This window comes from Chiloscyllium plagiosum, unplaced genomic scaffold (genome assembly GCF_037043375.1).
Source record: "Chiloscyllium plagiosum isolate Xiang-an unplaced genomic scaffold, Cpla_swu_hap1 HiC_scaffold_10, whole genome shotgun sequence".
NCBI lineage: Eukaryota > Metazoa > Chordata > Chondrichthyes > Orectolobiformes > Hemiscylliidae > Chiloscyllium > Chiloscyllium plagiosum.
In genome coordinates, this window is record NW_028270148.1 from 1,602,786 (window position 1) to 1,620,289 (window position 17,504).

The following is a 17,504-nucleotide window of genomic DNA, read 5'->3' on the forward strand; positions in this document are numbered from 1 at the left end:
ACCAGCATCATCCCCTCAACCCTCAGTCCCACCACAATCATCCCCTCAATCTTCACTCCCACCAGAATCAACCCCTCAATCTTAACTCCTTCCAAAATTAACCCCTCAATCTTCACTCCGATCATATCAGTCTCTCATCCTCACACCCATCAGAAATATCCCCTCAATCCTCACTAACTCCACATTCATCACAGTAATCCGCAGTGATTCCCCCCCCCCCCCCAGAATGTGCACTCTAACTTGTCATTCTCCCTCTTGCCTTAGTGCTGACCTCACCATTACTCACATCCTCATAAACCGCCCCCCCCCCCACCCAATTCAAACCACAACCCGAGCCCATCATTCCCTTATTATGGCATTCACTTTGCTTGCATTAACAAGAATGTGTCCTCACAGATTTTCTTATTTGAGAACCTTCAATATTTAAATTTGATCTTAATTGCAGTGTCTCACACAGTTAGAGCTCCTCCAGTTATATGTGGAACTGAATAATCAGTTTGCTAACCAAAATGTTTCCACTGGGGCAGAAAGAGGGAGAATGAAGTGTTGGGGAGTGGGAAGGGTTTGGTACTCACTGCCCCTCCACCATCTCTTTGGACTCTCCTGATGCTTCCATTCATGTGCCAGAAACCGAGTCCTGTGCTAAATACAAATCTGACAGGAAACACATGGGTTATACTGCTTCTTTCTTAATGCTAAACAGCCCAACATTCAGAACATTAAAATCTGATGTGGCCTTTGCAGATTGCGAGATGGCACAGTGGGTTTAATCTCAAAAGATTCAAGACTGAGGGTTGTCAGAAGATTGGGAAGTTAGTGCAGAAATGAAGAGCTGCACTGGAGAGTGGGAAAACTGTGTGTCAGAGACAAACAAGCAAATGCACACACAAGCACACAAGACTGACAAACACAAGTGATGTAGCAGGCTTTGGGCTGCTAAAATACAGAGAGATTGCTAACTTGGCAAAACAGCAAAGAATGCTGGGTACATTGGTCAAGTAGAACTCTGAAGTCCCAAAATCCACATACCAGACACAGTGTAAATACAGCGGCCAGATGCTAATGACATTAGCATAATGTAAAATTATAGAACATTGAACAGTACAGGCCCTTCAGACCTTGCTGTTGTGTTGACCTTTTATCCTACTCTAACATCAGACTAACCTTCATACCCTTCATTGTACTGTCTTCCAATGCACCCATCAAAGAGTTGTTTAAACGTCCCTGATGTATCTGACTTTACGCCCACCGCTGGCAGTGCATTTCACACACCCACCACTCTCTGTGTAAAGAACCTACGTCTGACATCTCCCCTAAACCCTCCTCTAATCACCTTACAATTATACCCCTCATGATAGCTATTTCCATCCTGGGAAAAGTCTCTGGCTATCCACTCTATCGAAGCCTCTCTTCATCTTGCACACCTCTATCATGTCACCTCTCATCCTTCTTCGCTCCAATGAGAAAAGCCCTAGCTCCCTCAACCTTTCTTCATAAGACACACCCTCCAGTCCTAGCAGCATCCTGGTAAATCTCCTCTGCACCCTCTTTAAAACTTCCACATCCTTCCAATAATGAGGCAAGCGGAACTGAACACAATATTCCAAGTGTGGTCTAACCAGGGCTTTATAGAGCTGTGGCATAACCTCGTGGCTCTTAAACTCAATGTCCCTGCTAATGAAAGCCAACACACCATACACCTTCTTAACAACCCTAACAAGCTGGGTGAGAACTTTGAGTGTCTATGTAAGTGGACCCTAAGATCCCTCTGTTCCTCCACACTGGCAAGATTCCTGCCTTTAATCCTGAATTCTGCATTCAAATTCGACTTTACAAAGTGAATCACTTCACACTTTTCCAGGTTGAACTCCATCTGCCACTTCTCAGTTGAGCTCTGCATCCTGTCAATGTCCCGCTGCAACCTACAACAGCCCTCCACACTATCCACAACTTCACTCTGTGCGAAGTTATGTAATGTATTGCTATCTTGGACAGACATATCCTGAACAACATATCCACTAAATAAAGGAGGGTTCAGACAGAAAGGTACCGGGTCCTGCTCTACAAGAAACAAACAATAGCTTGCCATCTAAATGATTGGCAATGTTTCAAACTATTTTGAGTATCTCCCTGATTGGACAGAACAGAAAGTTCCAGAAAATCATCCATAAAGATATAAAATAGGGTTCACCTGCAGACCATGCTCTCTTGGACCCCTGAAGAGACCAGCATGATCCAAGGCAGAGACCTGCTGACCACCCAGATAGAGAGAGGAAGAGAGAAAGCAGCTTTGCAATCCCATAAAGACACATGGGAGGGGGAAGAGAGAGAGAGAGTGAGAGAGAGAGAGAAAACACAAATCTACGAGATACTCGGTCAGTATTATAAACATAAGGGGCTGAATAGGATTACCGGTAGTGTTGTTTTGTCATAGAAGCTATTTTAACTTGTTTTGTAATAAAGTTGGGACTGTTCTGCATTCGTACTGGCTTGTGTTGGTTGTAATTTGACCCCATTTTTGTATCATGGGACACCAGGGTAAATTCAATCGTCACAGTGTGGTCAGAGTTGGCTAACTTGTTTTAAGGAGGAACTAGACAATAAAGTGTGCACACGCGCATACACACACGCACGCACACACACACACACACACACACACACACAATGAATTAAAAAAAACTGATGCATACACAAGACAGACACAAAAATACAAGACTGGCACAGTACATACACAGCTGACGCAACAAGGTTAATACACACAGACACACAATACTGACACACACTCTGGGGGATACTAACACAGACATATCACAGACAGATATATAGACTGATACAGACAGACAAAAAGTGTGGTTCTGGAAAAGCACAGCCGGTCAGGCAGCATCTGAGGAGGAGAGTCAGCATTGAGCATGAGCTCTCCATCAGGAAGCTGTCTCCTGACACAGACAGACATACACTGATATAGAGATGAATACTGTGTAATGTTTTAATCTCTTTAACTCTTGTATTACAAGTGGTTGAAGAAGGACTCAGCTGATCTCTGGAATGAAAGAGTATTTTGATAGATTGAGCATGCATTCATTGGACTTTAGAAGGCTGAGAGGTGATCTTATTGAAACATACAAGATTGTGAGGTGGACAGGGTCGATGCTGGGAAGATGTTTCCTTTTGGATGAAACTGCACAGATGCAAAAGAAGTGGTCTCTCCTTTAAGACAGGGATGAGGAGGCATTTCCTCTCTCACAGGGTTGTTATTGTTTGGGACGCTGCCCTGGAGAACAGAATCACAGAATTTTTCACAGATTTATTATTGTACAAAGGAAGCTGTCCAACCCATCATGTCCACACCAGCCATTTTCCTGCACACCATTACTATCCAAATATCCATCTAATTCCCTCTTGAATACCTGAATTGAAATTACCACATTTCCAGGCAGTCCATTCCAAACCCTAACTACTCACTGGGTGAGAAAGCACTAAAAAGACTGGCCTTCATTGAAAGTATTTAAAGCTGAGTTGGATAGAATTTGGATCGACAATGAGGTTGCTAACTCTGAGTGAAGATGTTCTTGGAGATTTGTTTATGAATATTATAGCACATTGTCACTTGTCAGTTCAACCAGGCGCAATAAAGTCATTTGTTTTACAGAGTGATAGGGGTCTAAGGAGGCCCTGACTCTCTTCTCATTCATCAGTGGCTACGGTTTAACGTACAGTGCTGGAACAACACCATTAAAAGGGGAAACAGAAGCAATCCATTCACCTCATTCTGAGAGTTATCCAAACATACAGGTTTCATTAAGGGAGCCATACTGTCTTGGAGTTATTAATCAGCTTGGACACAGCATGTTTAATAACAAAACTCATAGAAGATTAGTGAGCAAAATTAGGGCACATGGTATTGGGGGTAAAATACTAACTTGGATTGAAAATTGGCTGGCTGACAGGAAGCAAAGAGTAGTGACAAACAGCTCCCTTTTGGAATGGCAGGCGGTGACCAGTGGGCTACCACAAGGTTCGGTGCTGGGACCGCAGCTGTTTACAATATACATTAATGATATAGATGAAGGTATTAAAAGTAACATTAGCAATTTTGCTGATGACACAAAGCTGGGTGACAGGGTGAAATGTGAGGAGGATGTTATGAGAATACAGGGTGACTTGGACAGGTTAGGTGAGTGGACAGATGCATGGCAGATGCAGTTTAAAGTGGATAAATGTGTGGTTATCCACTTGGTGGCAAGAACAGGAAGGCAGATTACTATCTAAAAGGAGTCAAGTTAGGTAAAGGGGCAGTACAGAGAGATCTAGGTGTTCTTGTACATCAGTCAATTAATGAAAGCAAGCATGCAGGTACAGCAGGTAGTGAAGAAGGCTAATGGCATGCTGGCCTTCATAACAAGAGGAATTGAGTATAGGAGCAAAGAGGTTCTTCTGCAGCTGTACAGGGCCCTGGTGAGACCACACCTGGAATATTATGTGCAGTTTTGGCCTCCAAATTTGAGGAAGGACATTCTGGCTATTGAGGGAGTGTGGCGTAGGTTTAAAGATAAGGGGTAGGCCATTTAGAACAGAGTTGAGGAGAAACTTCTTGGATATATGGAATGCTCTGTCCCGAAGGGAAGCAAAGACCATGTCTCTGGATACTTTCAAGAAAGTATCTTGAAAGTATCTCTATCCATAGGGAGCTCTTAAAGATTGTGGAATCAAGGGTTATGGGGATAAGGCAGGAACAGGATACTGATTGTGGATAATCAGCCATGATCATAATGAACGATGGTGCTGGTTTGAAGGGCCGAATGGCCTACTCCTGCACCTATTGTCTAAAGCAGCATCTGCCCAGTTTGAACTTCTTTACATCACAAACTGATCTCTTTCTTAGTCCTCAAGCTGAAGCACCACGCAGCCCCACCCCCTCCCATTTATCTCTCAGCCCCCCCCCGGCCCACAAGCCTCATTCCTGGTAAAGGGCTTATGCCTGAAACGTTGATTCCCCTGCTCCTTTGATGCTGCCTGACCAGCTGTGCTTTTCCAGCACCACACTGGTTGACAGAGATTGGTACAAACCTTTCAAGCAGTGAGAATTTGCCCTCAGTGTGGCAGCTTCCATGAAGGCAGTGTACATGTGTGTCAGCTTATATATCACATACAAATCAAACCAGGTCACTGCTTTTAACAAATGATTTTGCAGTGAGCTTTAGTTCCTTTAAAAGGCATTTTGGAATCTCCCAGATTGCTGTTAATAAACAATGGCAGACTAATGTCTAATGCAGTAGAATTACGTCCATCGTTAGGAACTCAAACTAAGGACGGAGTCAACAGTAATGCAAGTTAGTGCAATCCAGCAGGCCGTGATCTTATTCAATAACAGAGCGAGGGTCTGAGTAACCTAACCCTTCTCCTGATTCAAATGCTTATCTGAGAGACACAGACTGACAATAGACATGCAGAAGGATACAAACACACATTTAACAGCATGTGCAGCTGTACAGGACATTGGTTAGGCCACTTTTGGAATATTGTATGCAATTCTGGTCTCCTTCCTATTGGGAGCGTGTTCTGAAACTTGAAAGGGCTCAGAAATGATTTATAAGGATGTTGCCAGATTGGAAGGTTTGAGCTATAGATAAGGGTGAATAAGCTGAGGCTGTTTTCCCTGGAGTGTCGGAGGCTGAGGGGTGACCTTATCGGCTTCAAAAAAAAATCATGAGGAGCATGGATAGGATTAATAGACAAGGTCTTTTCCCTGTGGTGGGGGAGTCTAGAACTATAGAGCATAGGTTTAAGGTGAGAGGGGAAAGATATAAAAGGGACCTAAGGGACAACCTTTTCACACAGAGGGTGGAGCGTGTGTGGAATGAGCTGTCAGAAGAAGTGGTGGAGGCTGGTACAATTACAACATTTAAAAGGCATCTGGACGGATGTATGAATAGGAAGGGTTCAGTGAGATATAGGCCAAGTGATGGTGAATGGGACTAGATTGGGTTGGGATATCCGGTCGGCATGGACGAGTTGGACCGAAGGGTCTGTTTCCGTGCTGTACATCTCTATGCTGTCTTTGTGAATTGTTCCACTGCTCTCTCTGATCAGACTATCCTCCCATTGACTGAATTGCTGGCAATCAGCCAGTTTCAACAGTCTAATGAGAACTCCATCGTGTGGAAACTATGCCATCACTCCACACAGGCCATCATTAGCTGACTAAGAGCAGATAATTAGGCCCCTGTGTTACACATTAACCTGATGAATCACTGCACCTACAGTTCAAAGGTCACTTCTGATCAGAACCTTGGCTCTCAACCAACAATTGTACAGCTTTCTTTTTTATTCAAATTACTTCACTGCAAAATATTGTATATCACTCGCAAATCCAGCTGAAACACACAAAACTGGAAAACAGACTCCCAGCTCAATCATCTCGACAATCTTGACAGAAAAACATCAGCCAGGGTTAGGACACAGAACAGTACAGCACAGTACAGGCCCTTCAGCCCACAATGTTGTGCCGAGCATTTATCTTAATCTAAGATCAAACTAACCCACACTCCCCTCAATTTACAGCCATCCATGTGCTTGTCAAGCAGTCACTTAAATGTCTCTAATGTCTCTGACTCTTCTACCATCGCTAGCAGTACATTCCTCGCACCCACCACTCTCTATGTAAAGGACCTATCTCTGACATCACCCCTATATTTTCCTCCAATTATGACCCCTCATGACAGCTGTTTCTGCCCTGGGGAAAAGTCTCTGGCTATCTACTCCATCTATGTCTCTCATTACTTTGTACACCTCTATTGTCACCCTTTTTCTTCTCCCCAGTGTGAAAAGCCTGAGCTCACTCAACCCCTCTTCATAAGAAAAGCCCTCCAATCCAGATAGCACCGGGTAAATCTCCTCTGCATCCCCTCTGAAGCATCTACATCCTTCCTATAATGAAGAGACCAGAACTGGACACAATATTCCAAGTATAGTCTAACCAGGGTTTTATAGAGTTGCAGCATAACCTCATGGCTCTTAAACTCAATCCCCTGTTAATGAAAGCCAAGACACCATATGCCTTCTTAACAACCCGATCCACTTGGGTGGCAACTTTGAGGGATCTATGTACATGGACCCCAAGATCCCACTGTTCCTCCACATTGCCAAGAATCCTGTCTTTAACCCTGTATTCAGCATTCAAATTCGACCTTCCAAAATGAATTGCCTTGCATTTATCCAGGTTGAACTCCATCTGCCACTTCTCAGCCCAGCTCTGCATCTTATCATTGTCTTGTTGTAGCCTGCAACAGCCCTCGATACTATCTGCAACAGCACCGACCTTTGTGTCATTGGCAAATTTACCGACCTACCCTTCCACTTCTTTGTCCAAGTCATTTATAAAAACTACAACGAGCAGAGGCCCAAGAAGAGATTCCTGTGGGACACTACTGGTCACCAACCTCCAGCAGAATACTTTCTAACCACTACCACTCTCTGTCTTCATTCGGTTCCTGCTCCTGATCACTGTCCAGTGATATTCCTGGGTTATCGAGATAGATGGGTAATCATCCAGGGTTCCTCCTCCTGATTTTTGTCCATTGACCTTGTTTTAGAGAGAGAGAGTGAGTAATGGGGACTCAATCAGGGTTTCTTCTCCAGATCACTGTCTAGTGATCCCTGGGTTAGAGACAGAGAGAGGGAGAATGAGGGGGAAATCAGCCGTGTTGTATCTGTCAATGCATTAACATGTGTGCAGAAATAAGGGTCGGGTGACAATATTGCTCTCATGTGTTTCACTATTCAACGAGATCACAGCTGAGCTGTGACCTAAATCCATTGGCATATCTTTGTCAAACATACTAATGTTTTTGCCCTTTGATCTTTCAGAAATTGCAATTATTTCCTGTAAATGCTGTGGTGTGGGCCAACATTTAATTCCCATCCCTAGTTGCCCTTGATAACATGCTGGTGAGCTGCCTCTTGAACCACTGTAGTCTGTGTGCTGTAGGTTGACCCACAATGCCCTTAGGGAGGGAGTTCCAGGATTTTGACCCAGTAACAGTGAAGGAATGGTGATATATTTCCAGGTCAGGATGGTGAGTGACTTGGAGAGTAACTTGAGATGGTGGTGTTCCCATGTATCTATGTATACTATTAAGCTGGAAAGGGTTCAGAAGAGATTTAGATTAGATTCCTCACAGTGTGGAAACAGGCCCTTCAGCCCAACAAGTCCACACCAAGCTTCCAAAGAGTAACCCACCCAGACCCATTTCCCTCTGACTCATGCACACCTAACACTATGGACAATTTAGCATGGCCAATTCACCTAACCTGCACATCTTTGGACTGTGGGAGGAAACCAGAGCACCTGGAGGAAACCCATACAGGCACGGGGAGAATGTGCAAACTCCACACAGTCACCCAAGGCTGGAATTGAACCTGGGACCCTGGTGCTGTGAGGCAGCAGAGCTAACCACTGAGCCACCATGCTGTTACCAGGATGTTTCTGGGAATGAAGGATTTGAGTAATAAGGAGGGGCTGGATAGGCTGGGACCATTTGCACTGGAGCATAGGAGGTTGAGCAGTGACCCTATAGAGATTTATAAAATCATGAGGGGGCATGGATAAGGTGAATAGCAGGTGTCTTTTCCCATTAGCTGTGGATTTCAAGACCAGGGGCATACTTTTTAAGGTGAGAGGAGCAAGATTTACAAAAGACATGAGGGAAATTTATTTTACACACAGAGTGGTTTGAGTGTGGAATGAACTTCCAGAGGAAGTGGTGGATGCGAGTACAGTTACATGTAAAAGACATTTCAATAAGTACACAACCAAGGAAGGTTTGTAGGGAATACGAAATAAAAACCAAAAGAACTACAGATGCTATAAATCAGAAACAAAAACTGAGGTTGCTGGAAAAGCTCAGCAAGTCTGGCAGCATCTGTGAAGAGAAATCAAAGTTAATGTTTCAGATCTGGTGACCCTTCCTCAGAATTCTTTGTTTAAGAGTTGGAGGGATACGGGCCAAGCGCAGCTAGGTGGGACTACTTTAATTTGGGATTATGTTTGACATGGACTGGTTAGACTGAAGAGTCTGTTTCCGTGCTGTATGACTCTATGTGCTGCCTCTGTCCTTCCAAATGAAAGTGATTTTGGGTTTGGGACGTGCATTTGGAGAAGCCTTGGTGAGTCACTGTGGTGCATCTTACAGACAGTATACATGCTACTACTGAGCTCAGGGAGGGAGGTAAATGTTGGTGGTGGTGAACTGAGTGCAAATCAAGTAGGAAGCTTTGTTCTAGACAATCTCTAGATTCTTTAGTGTTCTTGGATCAGTGTGGGTAGCATTGCATTGCAATCCAGGCACTGCCTTTTTAGTTGGTGGACAAGCTTTGTAGAGTCAGGTGAGTTACTTGCTGAAGATTCCTAGCCTCTGACCTGCTCTTGTAAGCCACTGTATTCATATAGTTAGTCCAGTTCAGTTTCTGGTCAATGGTAACATCTGGGATGTTGATAGTGGAGGATGTTGATAGTGGGGGATTCAGTGATGATAATGCCATTGAATATTAAGGGCTGATGATGGGATTGTCTCTTCTTGGAGATGGTCATTGCCTGCTGTTTGTGTGGAGAGAACATTACTTGCCACTTTTCAGCCTGAACCTGGATATTGTCCACGTCTTCCTGAATTTGAACGTGGGCTGATTCATTGACAAACATTCCCACTTCTGACCTTATGAGGGAGGGAAGGTCATTGGGAAGGCTGAGGACATTACACTGAGGAACTCCTGCAGAGATGTCCTACGATGGGGCTGTAATTGGGTGAGTTAGATTAGCCTTGCTTTTTGTGGGCAAAAGTTTCTGCATTGGTGGGTAGATGCCAGTGTCATTGTATTGGAAGAGCTTTGCCAGTGGTGTGACAAGTTCAGAGCATAAATCTTCAGTCCTGTTGTTGGAATGTTGTCAGGGGCCTTGCAGTATCCTGTGTGAAATAACTCCATGAAGGTTGGTATCCAGTCACCAAGTGACCCTTTATTTACATGTGCATAGTCCGTGACACTTACCCTCCTGGCTCACAGCCGGATCCGAGTATGAAATGAATCCTGACCCTCCTGTTTACATCTGTCAGCCGGATTCCGTAAGTGAATTACAGCCTCAATCAGGGAATTCGATGAGATCCAGTTAGTCAACCTCATTCCATTCACTGCCCCTCTAAGTCCAAGGACATAGCTTCATTGTTTTTCCTGCAGCTTCTCCTGGAGTGTTTTTGTACCAGGTCTGGTTCCTCCATCGCTGCCTCGGATATTGGCAGCGTGTACTGCACCGTAGCCCAACTCTTGCCACTGCAGCATCTCGGCCGAATTTCACCTTCTTCAGGCAATAACAGAGTTAAGGTGACAACATTGATCATGCCCATGTCCTTCCTCTTCGATGCCAGGCAGAAGGATTCTGACAGTGTTACTGGATACTCTGAGGAGTTGGTTGCATCTTGCTCCTGGCCTGTTTGTGAGGCTGCAGCTTTCATGTGGTCCACATGCTTGTTCAGGACCACCTCTCTTAGCCAAACTTTGTATGTCGCGGAGCCTGATCTTGTGTCGACCATGCCTCTTACCCATGTAGGGCCATTCGTGTGCTTTCAACACCAAACTTCATCCCTGAAGTTAACTGCTACTCTCGCTTCGAGGAGTTTTGTGTTTGGTATGGACAAGCTGGTGCCATTTCAACCTCCACCCTGCCAACTCCAGGAAAATCAGGCTTAACCTGGTGAGGTGTCTTCTCTCCATTAGCAACCTTGTTGGAGTTGTCCCTGTAGTTGTGTGAGGGGTGGTCAAACAGGAATTGGGACAGTCTGGCATTGAATGGAACTGTAGGCTGTTTCTTTAAGCCTGCTTTCAACGTTTGAACTGCTCTTTCTGCCAGACCATTGGACAATGGATGGTTTGGAGCTGTCCTTACATGCCGAATGCCATTTGTCTTCAGGAAATACTTGAATTTCCTGCTGGTAAATGATGGCCATTTTCTGTTACTAACTCTTTCAGGAGTCTGTGTATTGCAAAAGATACTTACAACTTTTCAATTGTTGTCCCCATGCTTGACAAATGAACTCCATGCACATCCAACCACTTTGAATGGGTATCCACGATGACTAAACTCATGAAAGAAGCGGCATAGTCAACGTGTAACTGACAGCAAGGTTTACCTGGCCATTCCCATGAAGATGGGGGACCTGATGGCAGTAATTTTTGTCCTTGTTGGCACTCTGGGCACTGCCCCAGCAATGCGGTTATGTTGGCATCCAATTCTGGCCACCAGACATAACTTCTCCACAATATCTTAATTTGGGAAATGTTTGAATAACTCTGATCGTGTTCTGCCAGTATCTGGCATCGATCTTTGCTCGGGACAATCACTCTTCCTCCCCATAATGATATGCCAACCTCTACTGTGATCTGGTCTCACTGGGCCTAGAGAGGTTCCAATTCTGATTGTGATGGTCCTTTGGTTTCCCCCATCACCATTGTTTTTAGTTTTGCCAGGAAGGGATCATTTTGTGTCCACAGTCACATATGGTCAATGGTGACTGGAAGTGTGTCCAGAAAAAGACTGGACAACTCTGAGTTACACAGGGACCTGAGAGTTCTAGCACATGAATCACAAAGGGTTAGTATGTAAGGACAGCAAGTGATTAGAAAGGCAGAAAGAGTGTCACTGTTTATTACAAGGGGAGTGATACTTAAAGGTAGCGATGTTTCCTACAGCTTTACAGGGCATCGGTTTGACCTGTCTGCAATACCAGCACACTCTTTCAGATGTGCCTCCTCAGAATACCCAAAGGAGCAGGTAGGACTGTAGGATCATTGCTCCACTAACAATCCAGTAGCCAAGGCTAATTGTCTGGGAATACTGGTTCAAATTCCACTACATTAATTGGTCAAACTTAAATTCAATTTAAATCAATTGAATAAACTTAGTATTTAAAAGCTATCCGTAGAAATGGAAACCTGAAATTGTAATTGCTTGCTGCAAAAATCCATCTGGTTCACTAATACCCATTAGAGAAGGAAATCTATTTTCTTATCCAAACCAACATCAAGGTCTACAATCATGAGGCTGACTCTTAACTGCCCTCTGAAATGACCAAGCAACCCACTCAGCTTAAGGGCAATTAATGCTGCTCTTGTTTTCAAAATACCCAATCAGCTTAGGTATGTATGGCCCATCCTTTAAAAATCCATCTAGGTACATAGGAACAGAAGTAGGCCATTCAGCCCCTTGATTTTCCTGCTCCTCGGATGCTGCCCAACCTGCTGTGCTTTTCCAGCACCACTCTCATCTTGACTCTAATCTCCAGCAGTACCCACTTCTGCCATTCAGCCCCTTGAGCCTGTCCCACCGTTCAATAACCTGAAAACTTCTATGTTGTTGTCATTCTATCCATAATGACAGGTCCAAATAATCCCCCAAGGTAAAGCCCTGAGTTTGTTATGTGTGAATGTTTACATACGTGTATCGCTATGTACCTGTCTCTGGCTGCATGTCAGTATGTTTGTGTACGTGTTTTTGTCTGTGTGCTTGTATGGCTGTATGTCAGTGCCTGTGCACAAGATGGGAACTGAAGGTGCACTCACCATGTCTACAATATCTACAGCAGTGAGGATGAGGATAGCAGCCATTGCCCAGATGTTCCTGGCCCAGCGTGTCCGGTCAATCCATGTTGAGAAGAAAACTAGTTTGTTGGGAAAGACCTAAGGAGGAATTAAATTGTCAGCATCAACATTCAGAAAAGGAGGTCCCTGGGCACAACTCACAATCAAAATGGCTGGAGTTTCTACACTGACTAATAGATACCCAGACCAGGGTAGAATTGAGGCCTCTGACCAAGGACTCACCCTGGGGAAGATGGCAGCCAGGGAACATAGGGTGAGGATCAAGAGCAGAATTTCCCCCACAACGAAAGTGACGTAATTCACCAGCAGTCTACAGAAAAGAGAAATAGATGGATTACAGGAAAACAGAATTTAAAACAGATCTACCTTGACTTCATCACAATCCCTGACTCCACACTCCAATCCACCTCAGTTAGACCCTGGCCTTTCATAAAATATTCCTGGTGAACTTGGTCTTAAGGTCCCTGAATTTGATTATTACAGCTTCTCACGGAGAGAGGCTAGACAACATAACCAGTCCAGGATTTTTATCCAGCATTAACATAGCAAACCTTCTCTAGACTGCCTCCAGTGCTAGTATGTCTTCCCTTAAAGAAAACAAAAACAAAACTTCACTAAACATGGATAAGTTAAAAAAATAAAATGCCAAACAAAAATAATTTCAATCTATTTCCCAAGCCATCACATTATAGTGATTGAAACATAGAGAAATTACCCTTCCATGTCAAATCTTTAAATTCGACATGGGTGATACTTCCCAGTTATTTCCTATGAGCTGTTAAATCTTCTTACGCGAATACAAAGGAAACGGAGAGACTTTCTCAGCTTTTTAATAGCCTGCAGATTTGCACACACTAAACTTACCTATGAAGGTAAATAGGTGAAGGAACTACAGAGAAACAACTGGTGGTGGTTTGGCCTGAAGGTCACCAAGCCTCAGGGAAGGGGAGAGGTTGAGAAGGTGGGTCCCTCATGACAACCTCAGGCAGAAAAGTAACAATGTGTTCTCTAAACCATGCTGTACTCTTCCTTTGGAATAGAAACCATTTTTGTTTCTGACACTAGTCAGGTCTCCTCTGAAAAGCCCAAAACCTTTTAATATCTTGGTTTTCTAAACAAGAATATTTGATTGTCTTGGACTGAAAATAAGCTAATGACCCTCAATGTTTACCCCACCTGTCATAAACCAACAAAGTAAAAACAATCTTCCATTAACTCCCCAGAGACTCCTACTATCTGACACATATTAGGTCAGTGTTCCAAAAGAATTGTCTGGGCTTTTTTTTAAATACTCAGAAAAGTAACCAATCCTATCTGCCAGTATTTTAAAATCCAACGTCTAATAAGTAATACATATATATATAAATCAGATACCAATCACCAGAGTGTCTAGTCCTAGAAATGAAACTCACAATCTCACAACTCCCTATGTGAAGAACTTTCTCTTACATTTACTTTTGTATCAATGATCCCTTGATCTGGACTTTCAACTACTGAAAAGGATCTGCTTCTAACTACCTTATACCATAGTTAAATGATTTAACCCTTCCTTTTTATATTATCCTGTATCTGTCCATTGGTCAGTTGCAGCCCAGTCTGTGAGTGTCTAACAGACACTAATATCCACCTACCCGGGGTCAATGAGAAGCTGCACCACGAAGGTGAAGGAGAGGACCACACAGGAACAGCTAAAAGCTGCTCCACTCTGTTTCTCCCTCTCCAGTGAGAAGCGGCTCTCCAGCTCAGGGTCAATGAATCGCATCGAGAGACGGTTTGTGGATTTCCCTTTCAACCTGTACATAGGGGACAGGACGAGGGTGAGTGATCAGAGTTAATAGATTCTGAACTGCCCAGCAACCATCCCCAACTCCATCTAACTAAATCCAATTGCATTGGCCCCGAACCACTCGCTCCCACAATACTCCTCAACTCCCACTCACTCACTATTTTGGAACGCAGATTTACTCAGAGCCAGATCATATTTTCCACTCCCACTCTATCCATGCCACTCCCACTCCTCCATGCATCTGATTCTTCCTCCTTCCCTTGGCTCCCGCTCCCTGGGCCCTGCCAAGTGGGTGCTGAAATCGCAGCCTGACCACCAGATGCAATTCACTAATTAAGGATTAATTGAGACTGAAGTTAACCCCAAGACTAGGTGGCCTACATCACAATACAACATCTTCTTTTAGAGCGGCTGATAGTAAGGGGGTATTTTCACTGGAGGCTGCCCTTTGTCCATCAAAAGCACCTCCCAAAAAAGAAGCATTCCAACATCTTTCCCACTCTTCCTTAGGTCGAAATGCCCAATGTTCCTCAGCCCTTCCCTAATCTGTGTCAAAATTGCCCCCCCCCCAACAGCCTGTAGCTCCCTGATTTACCTCACTCTAAGATGGGGCCTCCTACGTGGGCAGTGTCTTCAGCTCCAGCAGTGCCCACTACCCAGTTCTGATGCTTCGAGGATCTGCTAGAGCTGCTCACCAATCGAACAGATCAGCGGTGTTTGGGGGGTGGGTCATCCACTCAGTGAGAGTCAAAGGAATTTGTTTAGCCAAATAGGACAACAGGCCAGCCATCTTGACCAGCCACACCCCCAGCCCAGTTTCCTATGCTCTCTTCTCTGCTCCCACTCCCTGTCCCTCTGCCTCAACTCCCTGGACACTTACTCTCATTTCCCATCTCTTCTGTCGGCTGTTACGTTTTGTTCCAATGCTGATTTGATTCTCAGTGGCTAGAGGTAGCTGTCCACCCCTTTTCCTCCCTTCTCTATGATCCCCTGGCCATGTGGGAAGGTTACTCACGCCTGCACAGTCTCTCGCTCTAACAATGCTGCATTCAATAAGCGATTCAGCTCCAGTTGGTTTTGTTGAGCATCAGTCACCTGTTCCGATATATCACGCAATCGCAGGCGCCTCCGAGGGTTTGGAAACGAAGGGTTAACCACCTATACAAAAAGCAGACTGGAGGGAGTGAGTAAGTCGGGGACAAGGCTGTTGGCAGTTTGTGTTTTCACAAATTACTCCACATCAGCAATGGCTCACACACAAACACTTTCTGTTTGTGGACTGTAGCTATTGGTGATGGTTCTGATATTCCCATTTACTATGTCTCCAAACCCACTGAATTGTTCTCAACTTTCCCACTCCCACAAAAGCAAACTACTGCTACTGCTGGAGGTCCAACATAAGAGCAAAACAAATGCTGAAGAAATTCAGTGAGTCTGGCACCATCCTTGGGTACTCATTCCTCACTCCTGAAGAAGGGCTTATGCCCGAAACGTCGATTCTCCTGCTCCTTGGATGCTGCCTGACCTGCTGTGCTTTTCCAGCAACACATTTTCAGCTCTGATCTCCAGCATCTGCAGACCTCACTTTCTCCTCCACCATTCTTGGATAAACAGCTAATGTCTCAGACTATGACCCCCCTGGTGTGGACACCCTGGTCATTGAGAACATCCTTCCTATGTTTCCTCTGCCTAGTCCTGTTAAAATTTAAAGGTTTCTATGAGGTCCACAACTTATTCTTCTAATCTCCTTTGAATATCGGCCTTATCGATCCAGTACCTTTTCACATGTCAATCCTGCCATCTCAAGAATCTGTCTGGTAAACTCCCCCGCCCCCCTCATCCTTCCTCAGGTAAGGAGACCAAAACAGCACACAGTATTCCAGATTTGTACTTCCCAATTTCCCAATGTTCAGATAATAATCTGCCTGCTGGTTTTTGCTACCTAAGTGGATAACCTCACATTTATCCACATTATACTACATTTGCTCACTCACTCAATTTGACCAAATTACATTGAAAAGCTTCTCTGCATTCTCCTCCTGGGCTCACATTCCCACCCAGCTCTGTGTCACATTACACAAGATATTACATTACATTGCATTAATATATTCGTTCCCTCATCTAAATCATATCGCTGCCTGCCATTCAGAAAAAGACCCACTATTCCTTCTCTCTGTTTTCTGCCTGCCAGCCAGATTTCTATCCATGGCAGCACACTACCCCCCATTCCCTTATGTAAATCCATGCTGACTCCGACAATCCAATCACTGATTTCCAAGTGCTCTTAACTAGATCAGATCACAGAATCCCCACAGTGTGGAAACAGGCCCTTCGGCACAACAAGTCCACACCGACCGTCTGAAGAGTAACCCACCCAGACCCATTTCCTCTACCCGATATTTACCCCTGACTAATGTACCTAATCTACACATCCCTGAACACTATGGACAATTTAGCATGGCAAATTCACCTAACCTACACATCTTTAGACTATGGGAGGAAACCCACGCAGACACGGGGAGAATGTGCAAACTCCACACAGTCGCCTGAGGCTGGAATCGAACCTGGGTCCTTGGTGCTGTGAGGCAGCAGTGCTAACCACTGAGCCACTGTGCCATCCCCAAACTCTTATACATGAACTCTAGCATTTTCCCTACTACAGATGTCAGGCTGACCAATCTATAATTCCCTGTTTCTCTCCAGAAGGGGATTGGCTACTCTCTAATCCAAAGAGTCATCATGTTAAATGCCAACTTGGATTCTCTGTTCACTGACGCTGGTGAGGATTTCCAGTCTTTTCTGGTTTGACTTCAGATTTCTGCCAGGTTTAATTGTTCAGACTGACAGTCCATGCTGCCCCAAAAGTCAGTAAAGGAGCTTCACTCAACAATATCACATACAGAACGTAGGACATTACAGCGCAATACAGGCCCCTTCGGCCTTGGATGTAGCATTGATTTGTGAAATTAATCTGATGCCCATCTAACCTACACCATTCCGTTATTATCCATATGTATGTCCAATGACCATTTAAATGCCCTCAATGTCAGCGAGTCTACTACTGTTACAGGCA

At 44.5% G+C, this 17,504-nt stretch overlaps 1 protein-coding gene across 4 annotated transcripts in view; it reads right to left on the reverse strand.

Annotated features, from left to right (window-relative positions):
* The window catches only part of adcy3a (adenylate cyclase 3a), a 198,079-nt gene that overhangs the window by 83,552 nt on the left and 97,023 nt on the right, over window positions 1–17,504 (reverse strand). For all 4 annotated transcript variants that reach the window (XM_087991009.1, XM_087991008.1, XM_087991006.1 and 1 more), the window contains 4 exons: window positions 15,447–15,589; window positions 14,277–14,438; window positions 12,868–12,955; window positions 12,607–12,723 (listed from right to left, as the gene is read on the reverse strand). In XM_087991009.1, coding sequence (XP_087847135.1) covers window positions 12,607–12,723; window positions 12,868–12,955; window positions 14,277–14,438; window positions 15,447–15,589 — 510 coding nt within the window. The remainder of the gene's footprint in view (window positions 1–12,606; window positions 12,724–12,867; window positions 12,956–14,276; window positions 14,439–15,446; window positions 15,590–17,504) is intronic.